Source organism: Esox lucius, chromosome 4 (assembly GCF_011004845.1).
Source record: "Esox lucius isolate fEsoLuc1 chromosome 4, fEsoLuc1.pri, whole genome shotgun sequence".
NCBI classification, from domain to species: Eukaryota; Metazoa; Chordata; class Actinopteri; order Esociformes; family Esocidae; genus Esox; species Esox lucius.
The window spans coordinates 12,246,247-12,272,957 of NC_047572.1; the positions used below are offsets into that span (position 1 = coordinate 12,246,247).

General features: G+C 40.1%; 2 protein-coding genes across 2 annotated transcripts in view; one reads left to right on the plus strand and one right to left on the minus strand.

Annotated features, from left to right (window-relative positions):
• Window positions 1-707: 707 nt before the first annotated feature.
• atox1 (antioxidant 1 copper chaperone) lies at window positions 708-2,294 on the minus strand. The gene is made up of 4 exons (XM_010903662.4): window positions 2,167-2,294; window positions 1,853-1,925; window positions 1,525-1,678; window positions 708-1,381 (listed from the first exon to the last, which is right to left on the minus strand). Exons 1-3 carry the CDS (start codon window positions 2,173-2,175, stop codon window positions 1,551-1,553), a joined length of 210 nt encoding a protein of 69 aa, XP_010901964.1. The 5' UTR covers window positions 2,176-2,294; the 3' UTR covers window positions 708-1,381; window positions 1,525-1,550.
• A 565-nt stretch (window positions 2,295-2,859) lies between these two features.
• Window positions 2,860-26,711, plus strand: part of slc36a1 (solute carrier family 36 member 1) — a 33,695-nt gene continuing 9,843 nt past the window's right edge. Inside the window, exons 1-11 of the mRNA XM_010903664.3 lie at window positions 2,860-3,025; window positions 5,403-5,521; window positions 6,106-6,232; window positions 6,362-6,452; window positions 6,565-6,653; window positions 7,341-7,430; window positions 8,050-8,134; window positions 8,478-8,696; window positions 10,491-10,589; window positions 10,766-10,932; window positions 15,938-16,107. Of these exons, the coding sequence (XP_010901966.2) occupies window positions 5,464-5,521; window positions 6,106-6,232; window positions 6,362-6,452; window positions 6,565-6,653; window positions 7,341-7,430; window positions 8,050-8,134; window positions 8,478-8,696; window positions 10,491-10,589; window positions 10,766-10,932; window positions 15,938-16,107 (1,195 nt within the window). The 5' untranslated portion in view covers window positions 2,860-3,025; window positions 5,403-5,463. The remainder of the gene's footprint in view (window positions 3,026-5,402; window positions 5,522-6,105; window positions 6,233-6,361; window positions 6,453-6,564; window positions 6,654-7,340; window positions 7,431-8,049; window positions 8,135-8,477; window positions 8,697-10,490; window positions 10,590-10,765; window positions 10,933-15,937; window positions 16,108-26,711) is intronic.

A 26,711-nucleotide genomic window follows, 5' to 3' on the forward strand; every position in this document is an offset into this window, starting at 1 on the left:
ATGAAGTCCAAGGTTTTCTCCCTAAACCTCCAAGGTACAATTGCTTCGAGGCATTGATCTTTATGGTAGAGGACACTGAAAACAAAAGAAAAAGGTTTCTCGAAACAACCAATTGCTTACGGAAAACAAATTACTGCTCATTATATTGGCTAATACCATCCATGTGATGGAGACTAACGACGGGAGCATCAAACTATGGAGATGCTTCTCAGCGGAAGGGACTGGGTGACTGGTCAGTGCAAAATCCAGAGAAGGCCTAGAGGGAAAAATTATCCAGAGAATGAGACCTTAGACTGGGTCAGACAGATGAATCAATAATGACCAGAAGAAAATACCCAAGACAACACTGGGGTAGCTTCGGGCCATGTCTGTAAGCTGGCGCACCTAAGGACATTCAAGTTTCGACTTGTACCCCATTGAACCTCTTTGGGGAGACCTGAAGATTGCAGTTCACCAATGCTCCCCATCCAATCTGACAAAGCTAGACAAGATCTGAAAGGAATAATGGGAGAAACTGCACAAGTCTAGGCGTGTAAAGATGGTAAAGGCACACCGATGACACAGAGTCGGAATAAACTGATATTTCAGTTTTTTTTCAATTACTTAGCACAAATAAATAAAATAGGTATTGTGTAGATTGGAGGCATTTAAAAAATAATGTAATAAAATATAATCCAGTAAATAACACAATAAGAATGTGCAGGAAGTAGACTTACATGCTGCTTTAATTTAAATGTTTTACTTTTTCAGAGGAATTACAAACATTAACTAAACCCTTTAAGAAAGGCTTTGCAATTATAGAGAATAAAAGGACAGGTGCAAAATATGTTGTGTTTATGTCCATAATCTATAAATAGAATCACTATCATATCACCCATGAAATTTCAAGTTTAAAACCAAGTGGTTTTAATGAGCACATATGCAATTTTCAGTTTTGGGCTCAACAGCACCACATTTACAACTAGTGGCCAAATATTGTAGATTGCATCTTTAAGAACTCATGAATAGCTCAGCTTAACCAGCCCCCATGCTAGTCAACCCAATGTAAAATGTAGGATTGAGTTTACATGGACAACAGGAGTTCATTATTATTGAGACAGTGACAGAAAAACAACTAATATTGGATGATCACCTCTCTCAACCCACATGTGTTACAATAGGTGCTTTCATTATGAAATGTTATATTTCAAATAAATTGAGCTAATTTAAAACATGAATGTATACAAGTAGATCAATTAAATGTGTGTTTGTTATACAAGACATAGTGTTAAAATAACTAAAAGTAAACAGCTTGGTAGAGTGAGTTCATTCCAGTGGTCCATGAAGACATGACAGCAAGACTGTTGTCAGTCTTTTCTCCTCATGGTCATCCTTCAAATCACTTCCAACCGATCCATAAAAAACAAGAATAGAAAATTAGGATTAATCGGTTGAAATTGTTCAGAGGAAAACACCAAAGGTTTGGTTTGAACTTTCGATCAAAACATAATTGTTTGCTATTACACATTTTCCAAGCAAATTTACTTTTTATAAGGAAAGAGGTCAATTCTTCACTTGGGGCCAATGTAGTTAGCTGCCTTTCCAGTCTTCTTTAGTGTTTCAAGAAGCACATCTGTGTCCTTGTCAGATTCAATGAAAACCTTCTTGTTGGGGAGATCAATCTCGAACTGGACACCACCTTATTCCCACAAAATGTGGAAAGAAAATAAAACAATTTAGCAAACACATTTGAGAACACTGTAGGAGAATCCTATACTATCCTAACCAATCAATCCACTATATTCTTTACCAATCAAATGTGTCGCTTAACACTCAAGAATGCAGAAATAAATTGGACGTTTAAGACACTCACCCAGTTTATTGAGAACTCGGGTGACTGCACCAGAGCATCCTTCACATGTCATATCCACAAAGAATTCGTGCTTCTGTCGGAATAATTCAAACGGTTTCATAATATAGCGGTTTTGAGCAATTTAAGTTGTTAGCATGGGACAGCTAACCATTAACTAAAATGCGAGCAAGACTGACTCACTAGCCACCTAGCTATGTTAGCTAGTACATTGCTTGCTAGCTATGTCTATGAATCACATCACCGCAGTGCAACATTCCCTTCCAAATAACTAGCAATTTAACAATAACAATGTGCAAACATTTGTAATTACTCACAGTCGTCATGCTGCCTATGAACGAAGGACTTTCGGCTCTTTAAAAGCTTGTATACGTCCTGCCTGGCGCGTGAATGGCTGGTTGTGTTACTGACCAAAATGACTGCAAAGCTATAGGGACCAACAACGAGTTCTTATACTTGGTGTAAAGTGACTTTGTAGTTTTCCTATGTAAAAAGTTACCATTCATCTGTAATATGTAATTGTACATGGTTATAACCAATATTATTATTATTATTGCAAAATATTTTCAATGAATATATTTTCTAAATTGTAAAAGTGATGCATCTTTCTCCAGAGCCCTTATTTTGTACACCGAAATAAGGAAGTGCGGTTTTGGACTCAAATAGTATTTTTGCTTAATTGCAACAACTACTGTAAGCGACATCAGAAGATTTGGTGTCACAAAAGCAACAACGTTCGATTCTAACTTAATTTTGTGATGAATAAATATGAATAAAACCGCTAATACAGCGAACACAGGAAGGCAATTATTGTTGAATTCACAATAATAGTTTGGTTTCACACCGGCATTAAGCTTCACACTGACATTGATGAACATTACACGTTTGCCATATTAAACCAAATGCTCATTTGCTACAAAGTATAAATCTAGGTCAAAAAATGTATTGTATTTTATATTATTGTTGATCCACCCCAACCAACATTTAATCAGCTGACAAGCGCTATTCCTTAGATCATGTGATCTCTGTCAATCGGAAGTGTTCTTCTTGGGACTGCAGTTGACTTGTGTTAATATGTTGATGTGCATGGTAGGAAAATATTAGCCTACCAAGAGATGAGGCTTCATCGAACTAATTTAATGTAACGGCAAACAGCCAGGAATTACCGCATTTCAGGTAGGTCGTGAATGCTAGCCATGAACGTGCGAAACAAACGTTTTCTAATAGATACAGTCCTGTATAGCTAGATAACAAGCAAGCGTTTTTTTCCTTACTTTTTTCTGACACTAACAAATATATAACTACCAAATATATATATTGTCACTGCCTGCTAGTCAAGTGCATACTGTTGTTGTAGTAGTAGCTATCAACAGTAGTAGCTATCAGTGTATAGACGTTAATGCTGCAGACATCTCAATTGTTTTCCTTTAAGTGTGAACTGGCACACCAAGGTTCAATTAGTTTACCTTTTTGAATTAGGTACTGCATCCTAGTGTATGGATAACATGTATGAGGTTGCCTAATGAGAGGGTTGGAAACGCTACAGAAATTAAGCAAACTGACAGATGCTTGGAAATACGGTTGATTAATTGGTCCTTATTGCTATTATCATAAAATGCTTGCTTTCGTAGCATCTTAGGCTAATCAAGGCACGTAAAATATCGATGCTAAGCATGGGCTTGTAGTTAGTCCATGCAGTTTTCACACTAGCTACTGTCAGTTCTTTGACATTGTATAAAGAAAACACTTTCGAGCCAAGCCTACCCAACATGCATCAATGAATAGCTTCAATACGCAAGAAGTTGGAGATCTGCAATTTAGGTTGATGTTTCTCTACTGAATATTCATCCAACGTTACATTTCAAGATTGTATTATCTTCTATAGGCATTTTCTTAGTCATTTAGTAACCCCTCTAATCCAGAGCAAGTTACTCATCCCTTTTAAAGATATCTACACCGTACTCAATAAAATAGATTCCATCAAATTCAGAGCGATAAGGAAGACAAAACAAATAAAAACATTTTCTATGAACTCTACTTGGTCTATTATAAAGGTTCAATATTTATTCATACATATAACAGCCTAGATCATAAAACTCACTTGCATGGTTTATTTTTTTTAATGTATGTCAATGTTCCTCAGCACATAGCAAGTTGTAGCCTATGCCTAATAACATTGTCCTTAACTCTGCTGAAAGATGGAACCAAAGGATTGTAATGTCCAATGGTGTAGATGGCCCTACATATGTTGATAGTAGGCCAGAGGAATTGAACTTTTACCCTATGAGAGCCATAGCCTGCTGGTTTCCTCTTCTTTGTCATCATTAATGGCACCCACCTGGTGTGCCAGTTCTAAATAAGCCCTTGATGCAGTGGAAAAAATGGAGTGGAGCTGGCATCAAGGGCCAGAGTTGAATACCCTCTGGTAGACACATTCGTTTTGCAGAGCCCTTTGGTCAGGGTTAAGCAAATGTTCTGCTATTCCATTGGACCTATAGAAAATCCCTGGGCTTTGGACCATATCAAATGAACTTGTGCATTAAATTAAACACAAACCAAGCCCAGGGATGAGCACAAACATGCTTAGTTCCTGGAAGCACATCAACTGAAATGAAAACTAACAGTCTGTAAAAAAAATGTAAAACGATAAAGGCATAGATCTTTGAATCTTAATTCAATGTAGATATTTATGAGTTAATGGAAAACATGGACATAAAAGAACATGTAAGCCTGTCTTCAACTATATGTTTTTGTAAATGTTATTCATTTCAAGTAACAATTCCCTCTGCATTACATTGTTTGTTAAATGTGCCTCAGTCATTGTTTTAAGTTAAACTTTTGCATTGGAGAACGACAGTCTCTCCTTTGCTTCATCTTTTCATACTCATATCAAGGTTGTTCAGTAGTCATTGTCAGCATCACTGACTTTGCAGTAACTGTATCTGCACAGTCAGATACTATTATCTGACTGTGCAGATACTAATTGCCGAGAGAGGCAGTATTTTTGTCACATGTTTTTGAAGTACCATTCAGTATGCTGTTTTTTTTTTTTTTCTGTTTTTCTTTTCTCCCAGAGTAAACTTCAGTCTGATTTGAATGCACCTCCGAGAGGTGTATTCTTCCTTTTGTACAAAATATCTTTCAACAATATTTCCTTTTTCTACAAAATATATTTCAACAATCCTGAAAGAACTGTGCTCTTATTTAAGGGTGGGGCTTATTAAAATAATAATACACCAGCATGCTTTGCAAGTATTTAATTTGAACTTAAGGATATATCCTATTCTGGGCTACTTACTGTCAGTGCAATCAATTGAAGTACATAAACAAAACCACATAGTCATCATACCAGGAAGGTAAACTGGGGTCTAAGATACCCTTTATTTGAATTAAATGCAATACACAGCAAAAGTCTCTAGTACTCAATTTCGATACATTGTGTTTTTTTATTTTATTATCTTTTTAATTATATTTTTACCCTCTATGAGTGATAGCTGTAAATGACATCTTGGAGTAAATTAACAATAAAAGTTCCTTTGTCCTCTCTTTCCAGTGGAATACGAGGAAGGATCCTTGAAGCACAGGGACATCCTCCAAGCATCGCTGGGCTAACCATGGCCTCCGACACTGACAACCGCCATAGTGGTGTTACATTTGATACCTTAAGACCCAGTATGAATTTTACCCATTCCCCTATATTCAATTCATTTTAGAATATAACTGCCCATCTACAGTGTCAGATTTGAATCATGAAATATGTCAGGACAAGCGGGGGCCAGATTCTTAATCACCCCTCCAACTCGTCGGAGGCTCTTAATAGAGACCTTGGGATGCATTCAGCAATGCGCAATGTTGTGGAAAGTTCATTTAGAAATGCCATGAACACACCTACTTTTCCTTATTTTACCTAATATAGTCTATTTCTGTTGGCAGCCTTCCTCAATGTTTGTCTGGTGAACATATTCTGGAAACCCATACATATATACAAATATCAATTAATGATATAATCATTTAGCCGACTCCAGAGATAATCCAGAGACATTGCCAGTTGGAACGACCACATATCTTTGCCCATAAATTGTCCCTCAAAGATGCTGTTTTCTTCACATTTGATAATGGATATTTGGATGGATAAATACTCTGTGTCTTGTTTCGTGGATGATCACGAGAGCATTAGCATGCAAATGCAACAAGAATAACCTCTTTGTTACCAAACCACAGTAAATCTTTGTTAACAGTGTGTTTTGCTGTTGCAGGCCCGGGTCTAGTCACCTCCAGGTTATCAGCAACCCCTTCTGAAGTGGAGGCTTTATTTCCTCCTCCAGTTCTCCCCCAGAGCCCTGACTCTCAGTACCAGAGGATCGGAGGCCGAACAGGAACTACGTGAGTGTGGTCGCGTTACACGCACGTCTCTCTTTTTCACTCAGTCATACGAAAGGAAAGGACAGTAATGAAAATCAACCCGTGTGGAAAAGGTTGATCTTTCTGTGATTGGGCACTATATTTTTGCAGGTTTTTCCAGACCCTGATCCACTTGTTGAAGGGTAACATCGGTACGGGGTTGCTTGGCCTGCCCCTGGCTGTCAGGAACGCAGGCCTCGTGGTAAGCAGTCACCAAAGTTCATCACAAACCTGTGTCAGTGTCCAGTGCGTTTATTTAGCAAGTTATCAATGCATGACTTGTATCAAATCCCTTCTATTCTCTTCCTGTCCAGTTAGGACCTCTCAGTCTGTTTGCCATGGGTGTAATTGCAGTCCACTGTATGAACTTGCTTGTCAGATGTTCCCACCACCTCAGTGTAAAGTAAGTGGAGCCTTGTCACGCCTCACCACAAATAATAGTTTGAACCAGCTCTGTTGTTACATCAACAGCTGCTAGGTTGGCGTTTTACTGTTAGCAACAAGCACTGTTGTTTGTCTCAACGCACGGCTGCTACATAAACAGATCCTATTTCTGTGGATTCAGCTACATGAGCAAGCCTCAAGAAGAGAAGTACTGTGCTTTCACATGATGCAGTATCAGAATTTGAGGTCTATGAGGAAATCTTTCATGTTTTCCTGGGAACCGGTTCGGTTTTGTTTGCAGTTTGTAGATTAGTCTAAATCTAAACGACTGTCTCTGGGTGCCATTCAAGCCTAGACCTGACTGAAACAAACCAAACCCATCATCAGCACAGTGTTCTGGTAACACCCTTTAGGTGTGTCCGGACCACATGGTTATTTGTGTACTGAGTGCAGTTTGTTTCACTATTTGGTAATAAGTAAAATGCATTCTAATTTGCAATATCAAAACTGAAATGTGTTTTGTGGTTCTCTTCGAAGTTCCCTTGTTAAAAACAGGGAAGTAAAAACTAAATATGGTAATTTTAGCTTCAGATAATTGTGAATATGATTACATGGACAGTTTGGAGAGTTTGCTTGATTCTAGTCCAGTTCTTACCCTATGTCTCTCTGTGGATCCGGGCCCCAAGTAATTCTCCCTCTGTTCTAGGATGAATAAGCCCTTTCTGGACTATGGGGAGGCAGTGCAGTATGGTATGGAGAATGTCTCATGGCTACGACGTCACTCCATATGGGGAAGGTAAATACATTTGAAAAGAATATGTCCAGTATTATTAAACAATAACGAACGAGGCTCTGTGCTATGTGGCCAATATACCACGGCAAAGGGCTGTTTTTATGCAACACTTTGTGTCTGGATACTGCCGTTAGCTGTGGTATATTGGCCATAGACCACAAACCCCAGAGGTGCCTATTGCCATCATAAACCAGTTACTAAACCACTTGAAAGAGTAAAAATTATTTTTTGTGCTTGTGGTATTCACATACCACGACTTTCACCAAATCTACATTCTGGCTTGGTAAAAGGACTTGTTACTGTTTAAATCATGTTGGTAATGGTTTATAACAACATTAAGGCTCTTCTGGGTTTCTAGTTTGCGGCCAGTGCACCACAGCCTGTTCCTATGATAAAGTGGCCATATAATGCAATGTCTCATTCCTTATTGCTTATAAAACCTACATGAAGGTCATGAGTTGCGAAATGCATGCTCGACTCAAGTCAGTCTTGGTCTTATGACGTTTTTTTTTCTTATTCCCATAATATAGCACCAAAGCATTTGGCCTAATGTGTGTTTTCAGTCCCCTGTTGCTTTTCTATGTAGAATTTTTTTTTTATGTGTGTCCTTGCTTTCTTTCAGGCGGATAGTGAACTTGTTTTTGATCATCACCCAGCTGGGTTTTTGCTGTGTTTACTTTGTCTTCCTCAGTGACAACGTCAAACAGGTAACACTACATTCAGGGCCAAGTGGAATTTTTTTGGGATTATCTGTTAATTCTAGGTGTCTAGAATTAGTTTTTGGACAGTACTGTATTATACCACTAGATGGCAGTATTGATGTCTCCAGATCAGTGATACCATTTAAGATGCCGTCCGTACATATCACTTACCCATCTGTATTTTTCTTCTCATAGTATATAAACATTTTTTACACTACTGATCAGTGGCTAGAACTGTTGAGAGGATACTCTAACAAAACCCATCCAATCCAATACCTTACAGTGTGAAAACGACAACCTTTTGAGGTCTTGAAGACACGTTAATTGTTCTGTGGAATTCCTCCGTCAGGTGGTGGAGGCTTCTAACGGGACGACCATGAACTGCCACAACAACCAGACGGCTGTGATCGTTCCCAGCTTCGACTCGCGTCTCTACATGCTGTGTTTCCTCCCAGCCATTATACTCCTGGTGTTCACCCCCAACCTGAAGTACCTGGCTCCCCTGTCTCTGGTGGCCAACCTGACCATGTGTGGTAGCTTGGTCTTCATCTACTACTTCTGCTTCACGGTAGGTAACGCAAGAGTGTTTTCACTAGGAACGAAACAGCAACGGGCCGCTCAAACTGTTTAATCCCCGGTTTATTCAGGTTGTATGCAGCTAAAATATGAATCTCGGTGCACAAGTAGTGCATAACCTAATGGATCTAGAACTTATAAAAAGAACATTTGAATTCAAAAGGATAGTCCGGGAATTGGCAACTAGATTCACTGAACTACTTATATATTTGTCTCAACATTACAATGTTATTAGCAACCAGCCCTGCCCTTTCAGACCTCTCTTCTCTGATTGGTTGTGGTTGTTATGGATGAAGAGTCAATGACCAGTGACAGGACTCCTTTGTTTGCCCTTTCTCATCATAAGCAATCACATAATCGTGCTGTTTGATAAATATACATCGCAGCTGCATTCTTCGAGAAAGGTAGACCTGGGAAAAAGCAATTTTCTTGGCTGAAAATGCAACCAAAAATGAATTAGATATTCATATGATATATACAATGCCTTTGGAAAGTATTCTTCACTCTCTCTGCATCATTTCTGATCAAAATACTCACCTGGATTTGGACAGTTTCTCCATTCTTTCTTGTAGATCCTTTCAAGCTCAGTCCAACAAAATCTCATGCTCCTGCAGTCCTTTAGGCTGCATGTCATGTCTTTTACTCAGGGCTGGATTCCATCCAGCCACTCTACCATAAAAGCCTCATTGATGGAGTGGTGCAGAGATGGTTGTCCTTCCGGTAGGTTCCTCCATTTCACTGCCTGCTTGTAGTTCCCATGACCAGAGCCCTTCTTGCCAGGTTACTTAATTTGGCTGGACAGGATCCAGAAGACTTGGTTCCAAACCTCATCCATTTCACAGTGATGAAGCACTCTGTGCTCCTGGGAGCTTTCAGTGTTGTAGCTTTATTTTTTTAAATAACCTTCCCCTAATCTCTGCCTCCACCCAATTCTGTCTCAGAAGTCTTGAGAGATTTTGTGTGAATTCATTGTTTCAAAAAATAAAATATATAAATATAATATAATATATATATATATATTTATATAATATATATATATTCCATCCAGCCACTCTACCATTATTATATATATATATATATATATATATAAATAATAATAATAATAATAATAATAATAATAATAATAATGTATATATATATGTATATGTATATTATTTTTTTGGTCTGACAGGCAATGTGAAGCATGGGACCTTACATAGACAGATGTTTGCCTTTGTCTAAATACAGATCCGGAAAAAATTAAGAGAACACTGCACCTTTTTCTTTCCTTTCCAAAACAGTTGAAAAGGAAAGTTTTGAGTGAGGAACAGAAGTGTTCAGTTTGAAGTGGTCTCTTAATTTGAACCCTTCTGTTCCCCATTCAAAACATTTTTGGAAAGAAAAAGGTGCAATGGTCTCTTAATTTTTTCCGTAGCTGTATGTTTAATGAATTCACTAAACAAAAATGTATGTTTAAAGAATTATAATTTAAGTCTATAACACAAAATGTGGGGAAAAGTAAAGGGGTCTGAATACTTTCCCATGGAAATTGGGATCAGGGATAAGAGACATAGCTGAATGCAAAAATATTTTAAATACATTTGGTATCTACTGAAGATTGTGTGATATAGCGACCTTTCACTTACTGACTGTATTACATCACGGTGTTATTCCGACCTCATTGTGAAATTTTCTAAAACACAGGAAAATCTTTTTTTTTAAGTGCACTGGGCCTTTAGGTATTATACAGTGACCTTACAGTAGGCTGCTTGATTGATTTCAATGAGTTGTAAAACTTAATTTGCAGAACATCCGATATCCTATCAACCTGCCAAAGGTGGGAAGCGCCAGCAACTATCCTCTCTTCTTTGGAACGGCCATCTTTGCTTTTGAGGGAATAGGAGTGGTAATAATACACTTTTCTTTTACACAAATCCCACTAAAGTGAATTGTCCATGTAATGACACAATTCCCTATTAATACAATACAATGCTGTCATCACATGAATGACAGTGTAGCTGTATAAGCGTAATGGCAACTTGGAGTGTTACCTAACAGGGATCTTTTCCCTCTCTGCCTTAGGTTCTGCCCCTGGAGAATAAGATGCAGAATCCTGAACGTTTCAACCTGGTTCTGTATCTTGGCATGGGCATCGTCACCTTCCTTTACATCAGCCTGGGAACCACTGGATACATCACTTTTGGAGAGGCAATAGGGGGAAGCATCACCCTTAACCTTCCCAACTGTTGGTGAGTTCCTTTTTGGCATTGAAAGCTCTGATTGGCTCAACGGTCAGTCGATTAGGAACCAACAAGACCTTCATTGGCATTCTGTTTTTGCATTACTGCACAGCAGCTAACAGAGTTAGAAAGGGGGACTTACTTAGGATTTGTGTTTTACACAAAAATGTCTCTTACTGTGGCCTCTACGTTTATAATGATCTTGTGACTGTTAACGTTGATTGTGTGATTTGCTTCTTTTGCCCTTTAAAAAGAAACAACTCACAGCCATTAAAAAACGACCTCATACCTCTTTTATTTTGATGCAGTATTGGAAATACTAATATTAGGAATGTTTGTAATTGTCATTTTCGGTAGGTTCACATTGTTCTCTGTTGACAGTGTTGTCATGGCATAGTCTTATAGTGGATGAAGTCCAATTCCCTCTGTTGTATTGAAGCAGGTGGGCAGCAATGGCTCTTTGTTATGTTTCCTCTGAAGACACCACAGAGATGAAACACCATCTCTACGAACACAGAGGTATCTCTTAGTCACATCCAGACAGTAGGAGGTTGTTCTCTCTCTCTCTCCCCATGTGCAACAGATAGCAGTCAGACATACTGTTTATATGGAAGGAACAGATTTACTAGATCACAGGTAGGCAGCATGAAATTTGGTTAAGCTGTGTGGCAGCTGGCCACACGATCAATCCACAGGGCTCTCTGAGTGTGCTGTCACCAGGGACAGATGTGCACGGCATGGGACATGGCAGGGAGAGGACAATGTGTGCACATACACGCACGTGCACACACACACACACACAAACAGAACGCCTGACATGAAGGGGTGCAAACAGGTTCTGCTTCCTTCACCTGGGCATTTAGACCTGACCTTCTGTTCTGACTATACAGTGGGGCAAAAAAGTATTTAGTCAGCCACCAATTGTGCAATTTCTCCCACTTAAAAAGATGAGAGAGGCCTGTCATTTTCATCATGGGTACACTTCAACTATGAGAGACAAAATGAGGATTTTTTTTTTATGAATTCATTGGTAAATTCCTCTGTAAAATAAGTATTTGGTCACCTACAAACAAGCAAGACTTCTGACTCTCACAGACCTGTAACTTCTTCTTTAAGAGGCTCCTCTGTCCTCCACTTGTTACCTGTATTAAGGGCACCTGTTTGAACTTATCGGTATAAAAGACACCTGTCCACAACCTCAAACAGTCACACTCCAAACTCCACTATGGCCAAGACCAAAGAGCTGTCAAAGGAGACCAGAAACAAAGTTGTAGACCTGCACCAGGCTGGGAAGACTGAATCCGCAATAGGGAAACAGCTTGGTGTGAAGAAATCAACTGTGGGAGCAATTATAAGAAAATGGAAGACATACAAGACCACTGATAATCTCCCTCCATCCAGGGCTCCACGCAAGATCTCACCCCGTGGGGTCAAAATGATCACAAGAACGGTGAACAAAAATCCCAGAACCACACGGGGTGACCTAGTGAATGACCTGCAGAGAGCTGGGACCAAAGTAACAAAGGCTACCATCAGTAACACACTACGCCGCCAGGGACTCAAATCCTGCAGTGCCAGACGTGTCCCCCTGCTTAAGCCAGTACATGTCCAGGCCCATCTGAGGTTTGCTAGAGAGCATTTGGATGATCCAGAAGAGGATTGGGAGAATGTCATATGAAACCAAAATAAAACTTTTTGGTAAAAACTCAACTCGTCGTGTTTGGAGGAGAAAGAATGTTGAGTTGCATCCAAAGAACACCATACCTACTGTGAATCATGGGGGTGGAAACATCATGCTTTGGGGCTGTTTTTCTGCAAAGGAACCAGGATAACTGATCTGTGTAAAGGAAAGAATGAATGGGGCCATGTATCGTGAGATTTTGAGTGAAAACCTCCTTCCATCAGCAAGGGCATTGAAGATGAAACGTGGCTTTGTCTTTCAGCATGACAATGATCCCAAACACACCGCCCAGGCAATGAAGTAGTGGCTTCGTAAGAAGCATTTCAAGGTCCTGGAGTGGCCTAGCCTGTCACCAGATCTCAACCCCATAGAAAAGCTTTGGAGGGAGTTGAAAGTCTGTGTTGCCCATCGACAACCCCAAAACATCACAGCTCTAGAGGAGATCTGCATGGAGGAATGGGCCAAAATACCAGCAACAGTGTGTGAAAAACTTGTGAAGACTTACAGAAAACGTTTGACCTCTTTCATTACCAACAAAGGGTATATAACAAAGTATTGAGATTATTTACCAAATACTTATTTTCCACCATAATTTTCCAATAAATCCATAAAAAATCCTACAATGTTATTTTTTGGATAATTTTTCCTCATTTTGTCTCTCATAGTTGAAGTGTACCTATGATGAACATTACAGGCCTCTCTCATCTTTTTAAGTTGGACAACTTGCACAATTGGTGGCTGACTAAATACTTTTTTGCCCCACTGTATACATCTCTGTAAAATATTAAGGGACCGCTGCACCTTTTTCTTTCCATTCCAAAAAAGTTGAAAAGGAAAGTTTTGAGTGAGGAACTGAAGCTTTCATTTTGCAGTGGTCTCTTAATTTGTACCCTTCTGTTCCTCACTCAAAACCTTTCTTTAAAATTTTTTGGAAAGCAAAGTAAAAGGTGCAGTGGTTTCTTAATTTTTTTTCGGAGCTGTGTATGCTGCCTGTCTTTATATCAATATGGAAACCAATCATCGAAACTTCAGGTTAAAAAAAAGGGGATATGAGTAACCTCTATGGATGGATTTTGAAATATTAAAAATATTATTAATATATTATCATCGATTTAATTTTTTATTTTATAAATAAACAGTTACTACCCGAATTATTGTAATTTGTTTGATTTTAGGTGCCTCTGATTTTACCCAGTACTGTATAGCTGTCCACAGATATAAATCAAAGGTCACAGTGAAAGAAGACTCATCTAGTGGTTTAAGTGTGCCGCCTTGTTGATACAGGACTATATTCCAATACACAAAGCAGCTGCTATTGATTACTTCCCGATTTTTCGTAACAGAAATAGGTTGCCTTTAGTAATTCGAAAATCATTTGCATCTGAGTCCTGAAATCTAGAGTATATAATAGTGTATTCTTTAATGTAATGTCTTCTGTAATGTTTGGAATTCAGAATGTAAATGGACGATTTTTTTGAATTGTGTATTGGAATATAGTCCTGTATCATCAGCAGAAAAATCTATGTTAACATTTTTCACAGTATCTCTGTCATTTATGTATAGAGAGTATTATGGAGGACACAATTTAGATTTCTCCCTTTCAGATTTTACCTCTACAGGCGTAATAGCCTGAGTTTAATCATTTAGTACTGAAACCATAAGCAAGCATCAGCACTTAGGCCTAATGATCTAAACTAGCTAACTAAAGTGAATGATCTACTGCGTCTAAGGCCTTTGATGGGTCTATAAACAAGGCGGCACATTTCAGTATTTCGTCGATGGCTCCGGTAACATTGTCTACAGTCAGTGTGGTGACAGTTACAGTGCTGTGGTCTAAAACCTAATTGATGTACACTCACCTAAAGGATTATTAGGAACACCTGTTCAATTTCTCATTAATGCAATTATCTAATCAACCAATCACATGGCAGTTGCTTCAGTGTATTTAGGGGTGTGGTCCTGGTCAAGACAATCTCCTGAACTCCAAACTGAATGTCAGAATGGGAAAGAAAGGTGATTTTTGAGCGTGGCATGGTTGTTGGTGCCAGACGGGCCGGTCTGAGTATTTCACAATCTGCTCAGTTACTGGGATTTTCTTGCACAACCATTTCTAGGGTTTACAAAGAATGGTGTGAAAAGGGAAAAACATCCAGTATGCGGCAGTCCTGTGGGCGAAAATGCCTTGTTGATGCTAGAGGTCAGAGGAGAATGGGCTGACTGATTCAAGCTGATAGAAGAGCAACTTTGACTGAAATAACCACTCGTTACAACCGAGGTATGTGTGAAACCACAACACGCACAACCTTGAGGTGGATGGGCTACAACAGCAGAAGACCCCACCGGGTACCACTCATCTCCACTACAAATAGGAAAAAGAGGCTACAATTTGCACGAGCTCACCAAAATTGGACAGTTGAAGACTGGAAGAATGTTGCCTGGTCTGATGAGTCTCGATTTCTGTTGAGACATTCAGATGGTAGAGTCAGAATTTGGCATAAACAGAATGAGAACATGGATCCATCATGCCTTGTTACCACTGTGCAGGCTGGTGGTGGTGGTGTAATGGTGTGGGGGATGTTTTCTTGGCACACTTTAGGCCCCTTAGTGCCAATTGGGCATCGTTTAAATGCCATGGCCTACCTGAGCATGGTTTCTGACCATGTCCATCCCTTTATGACCACCATGTACCCATCCTCTGATGGCTACTTCCAGCAGGATAATGCACCATGTCACAAAGCTCAAATCATTTCAAATTGGTTTCTTGAACATGACAATGAGTTCACTGTACTGAAATGGCCCCCACAGTCACCAGATCTCAACCCAATAGAGCATCTTCGGGATGTGGTGGAACGGGAGCTTTGTGCCCTGGATGTGCATCCCACAAATCTCCATCAACTGCAAGATGCTATCCTATCAATATGGGCTAACATTTCTAAAGAATGCTTTCAGGACCTTGTTGAATCAATGCCATGTAGAATTAAGGCAGTTCTGAAGGCGAAAGGGGGTCAAACACAGTATTAGTACACTCACCTGGTGTTCCTAATAATCCTTTAGGTGAGTGTATTTATAAATAATAGCTTAGAAAATGTTTTTGCCAAATGAAAAATAAATGATTGAATTTATTATTATATTGAAACAAAAGATTGAATTGAAATTTGTTAATACAACCTAATAAAAGACAAATGTTAACAGAAAACACACTTTGTCTTTTTTTTCAGTAACCTAAAGTACAGCCTTCGATTGAACTTTAACCGCTGTGCTTGGGGGTTTCAGGCATTATTTCTTTTAACCTTTCTATTAACTCTTTCTTCTCTGTCTTTCTATCTCACACAGGATGTATCAGATAGTGAAGTTGCTTTACTGTTTCGGCATCTACATCACCTTTGCCCTTCAGTTCTATGTGCCAGCTGAGATCCTTATCCCTCCGGCGGTGGCCCGTGTCTCTGAGCGATGGGGGCTGGCTGTGGATCTTCTCATCCGAACTGCACTCGTCCTCTTCACCTGTGAGTCTGACTTCTGCCTTCCCGTCTGAATCCCTCGGGGGCAGTCTGCAATCCCAAAGCTTCGCTCTAGTACTGTGTTCCGTAAGCCTCGGGTCTGCTCTGAAAACAACACTGTGTATGTAGCAGACCATGGTTCAGATGATATCTGTTTTCACCAGTGATTCAGTGACAGTCTGAGTTCCCTTGGGTCATAAGCCATTATGGCATAAACTCACCCCACTCCTGTCTTGGGCATTGTCTTCCAACAGGTGGCGTCGTTTCTATGTGACATGCCTTCCCATTAATGTGTTGTGGGACATACTATTTGAACTCATCATCTTATCTGTTTTCTTTAAGATAGTTTAGCCGTGCTTGATTGAGATGGAACCAATAGAAATATTAAAAAACTATTTTTGAAGAAAGTAAATACTACGCTCCTTAATGAGTGGAGTTGAACACCTCCCAAGAACTTCTAACTCACAAAAAAACTATATCTGATGGGTGCTGGAAACAAATGTTTTCCATCCGACTGATCCCAGGAACTGGTGGTTTGGGACAACCACATTCTTTTTTGCCTGCCAGACAAAATGAGAGGCAATCGTTACCTGATCATCAACAAAAACAGATTTCACTCAGACCTCCCTCCTTTGATTAAACCAACACATGTCTGCCTTCTTGCTTGGCATTCATTTACTTTTAAATGTATTTTCAGGAATTGCACACAATTTTATTGATAGTGCTTGCTGGTTGTTGATTGATGTGGATTGATTTCACTCAGAGTTTGTCTCAAGTTTGCTCTCCTGTAGTGCACTGCAAGAAATTGGATTATGTCCCATGCAGTGCATATGTATGGCAGTTCATCCAGATGCCACATAAAATTACAGTTTATGCTTAACAGGAGGTGTCCTTTTACTGAATTTCAAGACGGAGCTATCGACTCTCCATTGTAACTTTTCCACCAAAGGCCTCCAGAGTGCCCTAGTACAGCTGTTTCATTGGCCAATTTGCCTCATTACTACCCTGGTGGACGGGCTGATGTCAGACAGGGCTGCCTTATCACACTGCGCCATAGTCACTGCTTGTGGTTAGGTCAGTCAGCTGCAATCTCAGTCATGGCTTGAAAGCCGGGGAATGTGTGACCCTTAAGCAAAAGGGAACCAGCTCAACACTTCCTGGTTCAGTGAGTTATACAATAAGGGTCAGAACGGCTTGGTGAGACATGTTGTGGGAAACATTACTATTCTTTTTCTTGGCAGTACCAGAAAGGCACACTACATCTGTCAGCTCAGAGATTCAATCTAGCATTGGTCAGATACTCTAATCCTAGGCTTCCTAGCTTGACTCAAAGTGTCCTTGCAACTCCTTGTGTTATGTTGTGTACATGCATGCTCTACTTCTCAACAGTCTCAAATTCTGTGCAAAGCGTGGCGCAATGTTAAGTCACCATTCCCCAGATTAGAGTTTTACTAGCTAACACTGCACGTAACTAATTGAATCCGTAGAACTGTAACAACTCACCTATTCATATCCATACGGAACAGGGGGGGCTCTTTATGGTTCGCCAATGAAGCCAAATAAATACATTTTTAAAAAAATGTGCTTTCCAACTGTTGCGTTGTGAACCGAACACAAAGAGAAACAACTGCACGCCAGTGACAAATGAAAATAAAAAAACTTTCATTTGGTTGGGCCACCACCAGAACAGATTCAGTGCCCCTTGTCATAGATTATACGAGCATCTGGACCTCTACCTGAGGGGTGGAACATCATTCTTCCAAAAGATATTTGGTGTTTTGATAAAGGTGGTGGAGAGCACTGTCTGACACGTCCATCCAAAGTCTACCCTAGGTGTTGATCACCAGACTGAAACGTATTTGGCCAACTCTCCCCGCCACTCTGCGAGCCTGTTGACCTGAGACTGAGAATCAGACGCTTGATGAGTGGAATGATTCATGTTGATACAGCTGAATTTAGCAGAACATAAGTACTGATCTCTAGGCGTTGAGGAAAGGGGCTGTCTTTGAGGAACTGTTTACATGGATGGATACACAGCTATTAAAATTAGCAGGGGATAGAAGGTTCCTCTGTAGAGCGAATGAGCGGGGGCCAGTGAAAAAACTGTGGACCCTCTAGCTGTGTGTTCAAAATGGTCAGGCTCCACATAACACAATAACTCAGCCTCATCATAGTTCCACATAAGGATGTGCTGCCCAGATCCAATCTGTGTTAGATTGGATCCAGAGAGATGCTTAGAAGACATTGAGAAAACACATTCTAGCATGGATATCAGCATTAGTGGGATTTGCTGTCTGTATGTAGCATGTTGCATTTGTTGTCAAACTTCATTGTCTGCTCCCTACCGATTAACAGGTTGGCCATGTGATCACAACTCCAACCATCATCAGGAAGGATTCAATACACATGAATTTACAACTTTAATATAGAAATCCCAGATAGGCTCTGCCCCTACTAGAACAGGCACAATACACCGATGAGACCTCTTTCCATCTCTATGTTTGGATCAAAGTTTACTCTTTGGATGGACAATCTGATATTATCATTGTGACTGTAGCGGACTCCTACAATGCCCTTCAGTGATGCAGGTCGCTATTATGATGTCTCCTTGTTATTCTGTGTTGTCTGCAATTTTCCTGTGATACAGATGAATTATCCCTGGCAAAGTCTGCAGTATGTTTTTGTCTGTGTCATTGAATGTAAAAGAGCCTTGACATTCAGATTCCTGTGGTAAATCGCTGTGGAGGAACAGCAGAAGCTATGTGAGGAGAATCGGTGGTATAAGTAAATGATTAGGAAAAGGATCGTCCTTTTTGGAATGGAGACTGAGGTGTTTGTTTATTTTATATGAGTATTTTTCTGATTAAAAAAAGCCATTAAGAGAAATATATAATTGAAATTGTTAGTCAAAACTCTGTCTTAATTCAACGCTGGTGAGATTGAGGATCAGTTGCTTAGTGTAAGATCTGGGATTTGTAGCTGACCTACAATATCTCTGAAAATTTGTAACAACCTAAAACAAGGAGTCCTGGACTAGATAATCAAGACTAGGCTAATCTTAGTCAGTGATGTTGGCCCTATGGATTTTGTGTCCATTTGACAACCGAGGCTTTTATGACAACTTAATACAGTGTAGTGAATAATTATTTGGACACTAACACAAGTTTGTTGTTTTGCCTCTGTACTTACAGTGGATATAAAAAATTTACACACCCTTGTTAAAATGCCAGTTTTTTTACTTCTATTTAACATGATTTTGAATTTGATTGGTTAATTCTGAACACAGCCACATCCCCAGTTATAAGAGGGTGTGCACACTTATTCAACCAGGTTATTGTGAGTTTTTTCTTTTTCCCCCTCAAAGATTTCAGTTTGTTTTTCAATTGAATTGTTCATGTTATAGGTCACATTAAAGGTGTAAAAGGTTCTGACATGATTTATCTTTGTCTCATTCTTTTACATCACAAGAACCTGGCATTTTAACAGGGGTGTGTAGACTTCTTGTATCCACTGTAAGCACATTTTGAAATAAAAACCACTGGCAAGCATGCAAACATGTCTCTTCATGGGTTGCGTCTTGCACTGTTGGGTTGTTGTCCAGCTGAAGATACTACTCAGTGCATCCTCAATGAGTGCTGATGATTTGAAGTGAAGTTCATTACTGAGGCTTGAACACACAATGTCATTTCTGTGTAAGGAAAATCAGTAAAAGCTATACCATTTGTTATCAATGTAATTTGGCCTAATTCATTTGAGATGCAGCATAATGCTATCTAGCTAAGACTGCTGGAGTCCCCACTGAATTTGAGTTCTCAAACAAAAGTTTCTGTTCATGCTTTATTGCTGTTACTGCATGTACTTCTAACACTGGTGACAGAACAGCGACAGGTAAGGGTGTTGTGGGGGATTGAGCCAACACATTTCCTAATTGAGCCAAAGGCTATTGAGTGCTAAATCTATTGGGGCTGTACTTATTGGCTATGATTGATTAGACATTCCACAAGTTCATCCTGTTAATTATTTTGGACATGTTAGATTTTGTTTGTGAAATGGTGAAATGCTCGCTCGTTTGGATTAAGTTTGGGTGATTTATTTGGTCAGTCAGAAAATTCCACTTTTGGACCCAGAAAAGCTCCTTGGTTGCTTTAGCAGTATGTTGTGGGTCATTGTCCTGCTGTGAAGTGGTGGGTGAAGTGCCACCCAATTCATCCTACTTCTGCTCTCAGCCATTACATCATCAATTAAGACAAATGAGCCAGTTTCAGTGGCAGCCTACTATTACCAAGACATATAAAATGTATATATAATATACTATATCATGCAGACTTATACACTCACCTAAAGGATTATTAGGAACACCATACTAATACTGTGTTTGACCCCCTTTCGCCTTCAGAACTGCCTTAATTCTACGTGGCATTGATTCAACAAGGTGCTGAAAGCATTCTTTAGAAATGTTGGCCCATATTGATATGATAGCATCTTGCAGTTGATGGAGATTTGTGGGATGCACATCCAGGGCACGAAGCTCCCATTCCACCACATCCCAAAGATGCTCTTTTGGGTTGAGATCTGGTGACTGTGGGGGCCATTTCAGTACAGTGAACTCATTGTCATGTTCAAGAAACCAATTTGAAATGATTCGAGCTTTGTGACATGGTGCATTATCCTGCTGGAAGTAGCCATCAGAGGATGGGTACATGGTGGTCATAAAGGGATGGACATGGTCAGAAACAATGCTCAGGTAGGCCGTGGCATTTAAAAGATGCCCAATTGGCACTAAGGGGCCTAAAGTGTGCCAAGAAAACATCCCCCACACCATTACATCACCACCACCAGCCTGCACAGTGGTAACAAGGCATGATGGATCTGTTTACGCCAAATTCTACCATCTGAATGTCTCAACAGAAATCGAGACTCATCAGACCAGGCAACATTCTTCCAGTCTTCAACTGTCCAATTTTGGTGAGCTTGTGCAAATTGTAGCCTCTTTTTTTCCTATTTGTTGTGGAGATGAGTGGTACCCGGTGGGGTCTTCTGCTGTTGTAGCCCATCCGCCTCAAGGTTGTGCGTGTTGTGGCTTCACAAATGCTTTGCTGCATACCTCGGTTATTTCAGTCAAAGTTGCTCTTCTATCAGCTTGAATCAGTCGGCCCATTCTCCTCTGACCTCTAGCATCAACAAGGCATTTTCGCCCACAGGACTGCCGCATACTGAATGTTTTTCCCTTTTGTAAACCCTAGAAATGGTTGTGCGTGAAAATCCTAGTAACTGAGCAGATTGTGAAATACTCAGACCGGCCCGTCTGGCACCAACAACCATGCCACGCTCAAAATTGCTTAAATCACCTTTCTTTCCCATTCTGACATTCAGCTTGGAGTTCAGGAGATTGTCTTGACCAGGACCACACCCCTAAATGCATTGAAGCAACTGCCATGTGATTGGTTGATTAGATAATTGCATTAATGAGAAATTGAACAGGTGTTCCTAATAATCCTTTAGGTGAGTGTATAAATTCCAGATAAGTCTGCAGGATATTTTTGGTATTTTTGAGGCCATTGTGTTTTGAAACTAACTTGTGTTGTTGCTCCTTGCAGTACTGCCTCTGTAGTTGGTGGTCTTCTGCAAATGGTAATGGTTGACACATCCATGTCTAACTCATGGAGTGCTCCTGATCTGTCAGACAGGCCTTTGTTGTTGTTTTTTGTTGGTTATCATTCTCCACTGTAGGGTCTTTTATTCAAATTGTGCATGATGGTCGCCAGTTTGACATTAATTAACACTAGTTTGGGTACTCCTGTTATCAGACACCAGCAACCAATTCCAAATGCAAAATATATCATCAAGACCTGCCATTGACTGCTCTCTTGTGCATGGACAAATTATGCAAACCGACGCACTTGTCTAATAAGTGACAGCGGTGAATCCAATTGCTCAAATACCTTTACAACATTTTAAATGGTTTATCCATTATGGATGTAAATTTGCTCATATTACAGATTAAGTCTGTTCTTGTTACTCCAACGTCCTTGTATCATTTCAAATCTGAACGGCTGGAGTACCGAACCACTTATGGACAGCACTGTATCTACTGTACAGGAAGAAATCACACAAAAACCATGCCCAAAGACTCGAGCAAACACTAGGCCTCCTGGCCAGTGAATAAAACCGTCAGACTAACGACCATGCCAGCTGTTACATTGACTAATGATCCCCTCGTTAGCAGCATCTGTGCAAATGGCGGCTTGGCTCGGCACCTGCGATGTGGTAGCTCGTCATGTTAGAGTGTCAGTACGTCCTCCAACTTTCTCCCCGTATCCTAACACCAGGTCGTCTTTGAAATTACCTTTACAACTGTGTATGGTTGGGAGTCCTGCCACAACAGCTTCCTCCTTTATACTGTTATTGGGTATCTTTACTAATTGTATTTTTAGTCTGTGACCTAAACTTCAGGCAGTGCTACTTCATTCATTGTGAGTTGCTATTAATAATGGGCTGCATGAATCTTTAGCGCCATATTGTATCCTATTTAGGTACATTACTCGTCCAGTCCCCATGTTGTTGTTGTTGTTCGCTACGGTTGGAGGTAGCTTTAAGTTGGATGTGATGCGTATGCATGCTGCGATATGCTGTGTGGATAGCAGATAACCAGCCTATAATTTTTTTTATTTCATTTTTGACATCCCAGAAGGATTGTTCTATTGGTTTGAGGTACAGGAAGAGTGTACTTTTATTCAGATAATGAGATTAGATCTCTCCATATATCTGAAACACCATTTCTTTTTTTCTTTTCTCATCTTCTCTGATTCACTGTTTAATGTGCAATGATTGTTGTATGAGTCATGGTATACAGATGAGCACTGCCTTTTACTTTCCAAATGAAGATTAATAAGCCAATAAAACAGTTCATGCATACACTTACATGTGTAGGGTACCCTAGTTAACCGAGTGAATTAGCCGAGTGTACAGTATTTTTAATCTACAGGCATAATCAAAAGATTGATACTCCATTATAGGCCTACTTTACATGCCAGTGTACAGGGAAAGGGAAATTAGGTCTTGGTGTATGCTTTCATGCTGAAAAACCAAAGACAGGAAAGTTGAATTCTCTGGAGATTGGCTTTGTTCATTGCAAAGTGCGTCTCCTTTTGTGTCAAACCAGAAGTGTGTCTGTCAGTAGAAATGTGTGTCTAGGAAGTGCTGTTGTGTTATATTTCTTTGCTATAGTCTAGCTCTTTTTCTTCAGTTTTTGTTTCCCACTGGTACAATAGTTGAAAACTTGACAACAAGAAAAACATGGGAAAAGTTTGAGCTCATCCTGCATGGAAATGTACATACTCTAAGAAATCCATGTTTGAACTTTCCTTGACCTCTGTCAGAAGTCTAGTTAACACTGTTCTTAACATGACTTTAACCTTCATACAGCTTCATACTGCTCATGACTACAGTCCAGTTCCAAATAGCAGAGCTGTATTATTATCCATAGGTAACAGTTTAACAAGACCTTTCATATTTTCTATGCAGTGATGGATGTGAACTATACAGTCCTGTTATCTTAACGCTCACCACTTAAGGCTGTGGTATTTCATTCAGAATGGCACTTAACTCTATGGCACTGTTCACTTAACCTTTTTGATGAAGAATCTTTCGATGTCTCAATCTGACTGACCAGATGCGATGTCAACGCAGTGGGGTGATGGAAAATGTCAAGAAGCAAAGCTTTTATTCTTTCAGAACCATGGCCATTTTACATCACCTTTATTTTGATTAAAGGTGTGAAATAAGCCCTGTAGGTTCCTGAAGGCCACTGGGCCTGGCCACTATGGTCCACATGCCTGGCTTTCTGTTCCTGTGTCACCCGTGTTAACTTAATGGAAATCCAGATAAGGGTTGAAAGACAGGCAGCTGAAATGTCCCACCTGTTCTAATTCAATATTAAAATGTTTTTCTTTCATGGAGCTTTAAAGGTCAGTAGCATTGGTTTGAGATCTCGCTTCAAGGAAATATTGCTCCAGTGCACTATAGCCGTGTTATATAGGCCACGTGAACATTCCTCTGTTGGTGTTTTAGCGAGTAGACGTTGCAAGCTGCAATTCGACTCCACGTTTGGGTAACGTGGCAGCATCTCATAGCCACAGCAGTTTGCTATTGTATCCATTGTATGTCTTTAATAATGCATCCAGCTGATAGTCTGGATAAATGTATAATGAATACTTTCTGGCACACCGTGGTCAATGTTTGTCTAATGCTGAATGTCTTAAAGCTTTTATCTGAGCAATTCGATTGTGCTGAATTCTAGTGCTGATGCCAGACACTGTAAGGGATCTTTGAGATTAATGTAGGTTTGGCTATCACATCTAAAGATTGAACAAATGTATCAGTCCTAAAACCGCTGATGCTGAAAGTGATGACTCCCATAAATCCTTCTGTGCTATGGTTTTTTTGGAGACTGAGATACCAGTGTGTTAGGTGGCGGGCTCTTGATGGAAACAGGAGAGGACATTGTATGAGCCACCTTTGCTCCTCCTTATCTGAGCGAGATCAGGCAGAGACCCACGACCCAGCACCAGAGGGATTTACTATCCCCGGGGCCTGATCTGCGGGGGGGTGGCTTGGTGGGTAGTCACGCACAGTGACAGGCACTCTAGTCTCAAACCCAATCCTTTCTTATTTCTCCACTCTTCCTGTTTGACAGAGGCTTCCCGGCGTCCCTGAGAGACTCCATGGCATCTTGGTTTGGAATGCCGGCCAGGAAAAGGGTCAGCGGTCCTCAGGTTGACCTTGTTAAATCGTGTGTGGTCCAGTATATGTCGTGTATTGGCACTCCTGTGTTGATTTTTGTTTTGAGTTTACCTAGCAGTGCAAGTTTTTGGAAACCTCTCAGAAGCGTGAGCCGTCCGTCTATGACGCTACAGCTTTTGAAATACTTAGTTTAACAAGCGGACTGAATTTCCACTCCTGCTTGGTTTCTTTGCTCTCTGTTTTTCCTCTTCGTCTTTCTCCTTCTCGTTTTCTGTTATTCTTCCTCAGCCATGGTAGATTGACTGCTTTATTTTTGGTTGCCATCCATAGTGGTATAATGATACTGGACCCTTGTATTTACTCAGTATTTTTTTATCCTACCGTATAATGAAGGCTGATATGTAAAATGTGTATATAGGTTTTTGATGTCATTCTAACCACCCTTTATAGAAAAACATTTGAAATATTTGAAATGTTGTTGTCTACCACAAAATTGCCTCTTGTTTTAATTTGATCCGGACCCATTAGGACGATGACTTTCTTTGCTATGCCGTACAAGGCCCTTAAGATACTGTTGTCCATTAAACAAAAGAGCTTGTTACTAGGAAGCATGTTAAGAAGCATCTCGTTTTAAAAAAAGATCACTAATCTTTAACTCCCACTTTGCTCTTTGGATGTAAATGTCAAAGTCCAATTCCAGCCCATGGTGCTAAATCCACTCGACTATTGATTTGTCCCTGCAATCTTTCATGCGGTAAAGTCACTAGAGGCCGTATCAACGTTGGAGGTAAGCAAATCCTGTAAAAAATTTTTAGGCATGTTTATGGCTTGCGGATGCAGTGCCATTTCTAAATGCAAATCCAATGTAAAATTACATTTCCATGTAGCAGCCAATTACTTCTTAAATAAATAAAAAAAGCAGGATATGCCAACATCTTTATTACTGGCCATTTGATTGCATAGGGTTACTACTCGCCTAAATTCTGATTTTAATAGTGTCTTTAACTGAAAGGATGAACTCCATTTCCTCATGAAGAATGTCTTGAGTCCTGCGCGAATGTGCAGTTGGCATGCTGACCATGGCAATACACACATGAGCTTTTACCAGAGAGTATAATGTTTAATTTCTCTCTTCATCCACTTCTATCTCCTAACCACCTCTAATTCTTAGAAGCTGAATGTGTCCCAATTCTTTCATGGCCTGCATGCTCACCTCTCATCACCCATTGAGCACGTTTGGATGCTCTGGATTGATATGTACAAGTGTGTTTCAGATCCGCAAAATATCCAGCCAAGTTCACATCGTCATTGAAGAACAGTGGGACAACATTCCACAGGCCAAAATCAGCCATCTGAGCAAATATGTGTGAAGATGCAACTGGCTGCTTGAGGCAAATGGTGCTCACACCAGATCCGGGCCAGTTTTCTCATCCACACCCCTAGTTGGGGCCTAATGATTTTACTTCAGTTCACTGCCTTCCTCATATAACCTGTAACACAGTAAAATCTTCGAAATTGTTGGAATTAATGTAGCTAAAATATTTAGAACACCCACTCAAAAATACTGCACTACAGCCAGCCCAAGATTGGGTCTGGAAGTTAGGATGCAGAAAAGGCAGTTCTCTGTAGAATTCATCAGTCTTGTTAGAGCCGTCGGGTAGGAGAAAATATGATTAGATGCTCCTACCAAGCGCTGAATCCCATTCGCAAACGGCTCCGCTCTCACCTGGCATATTTACATTCCACCCATAGTGCTCAAGAAGTATGCATGCCAACCGTTTTAAAATCATGGTTTCACAAGCAATTTGTATGGATTTATTCATGAAACCAAGCAATAAGTGGGCAGTGAACATTTAATGTATTCGTCC

Excerpts from the sequence above, each read along its gene's own strand:
- atox1 (XM_010903662.4), bottom strand. Across the intron at positions 1,679-1,852 it reads CCGAGTTCTCAATAAACTGG|GTGGTGTCCAGTTCGAGATT; the intron begins GTGAGTGTCTTA and ends TGTGGGAATAAG.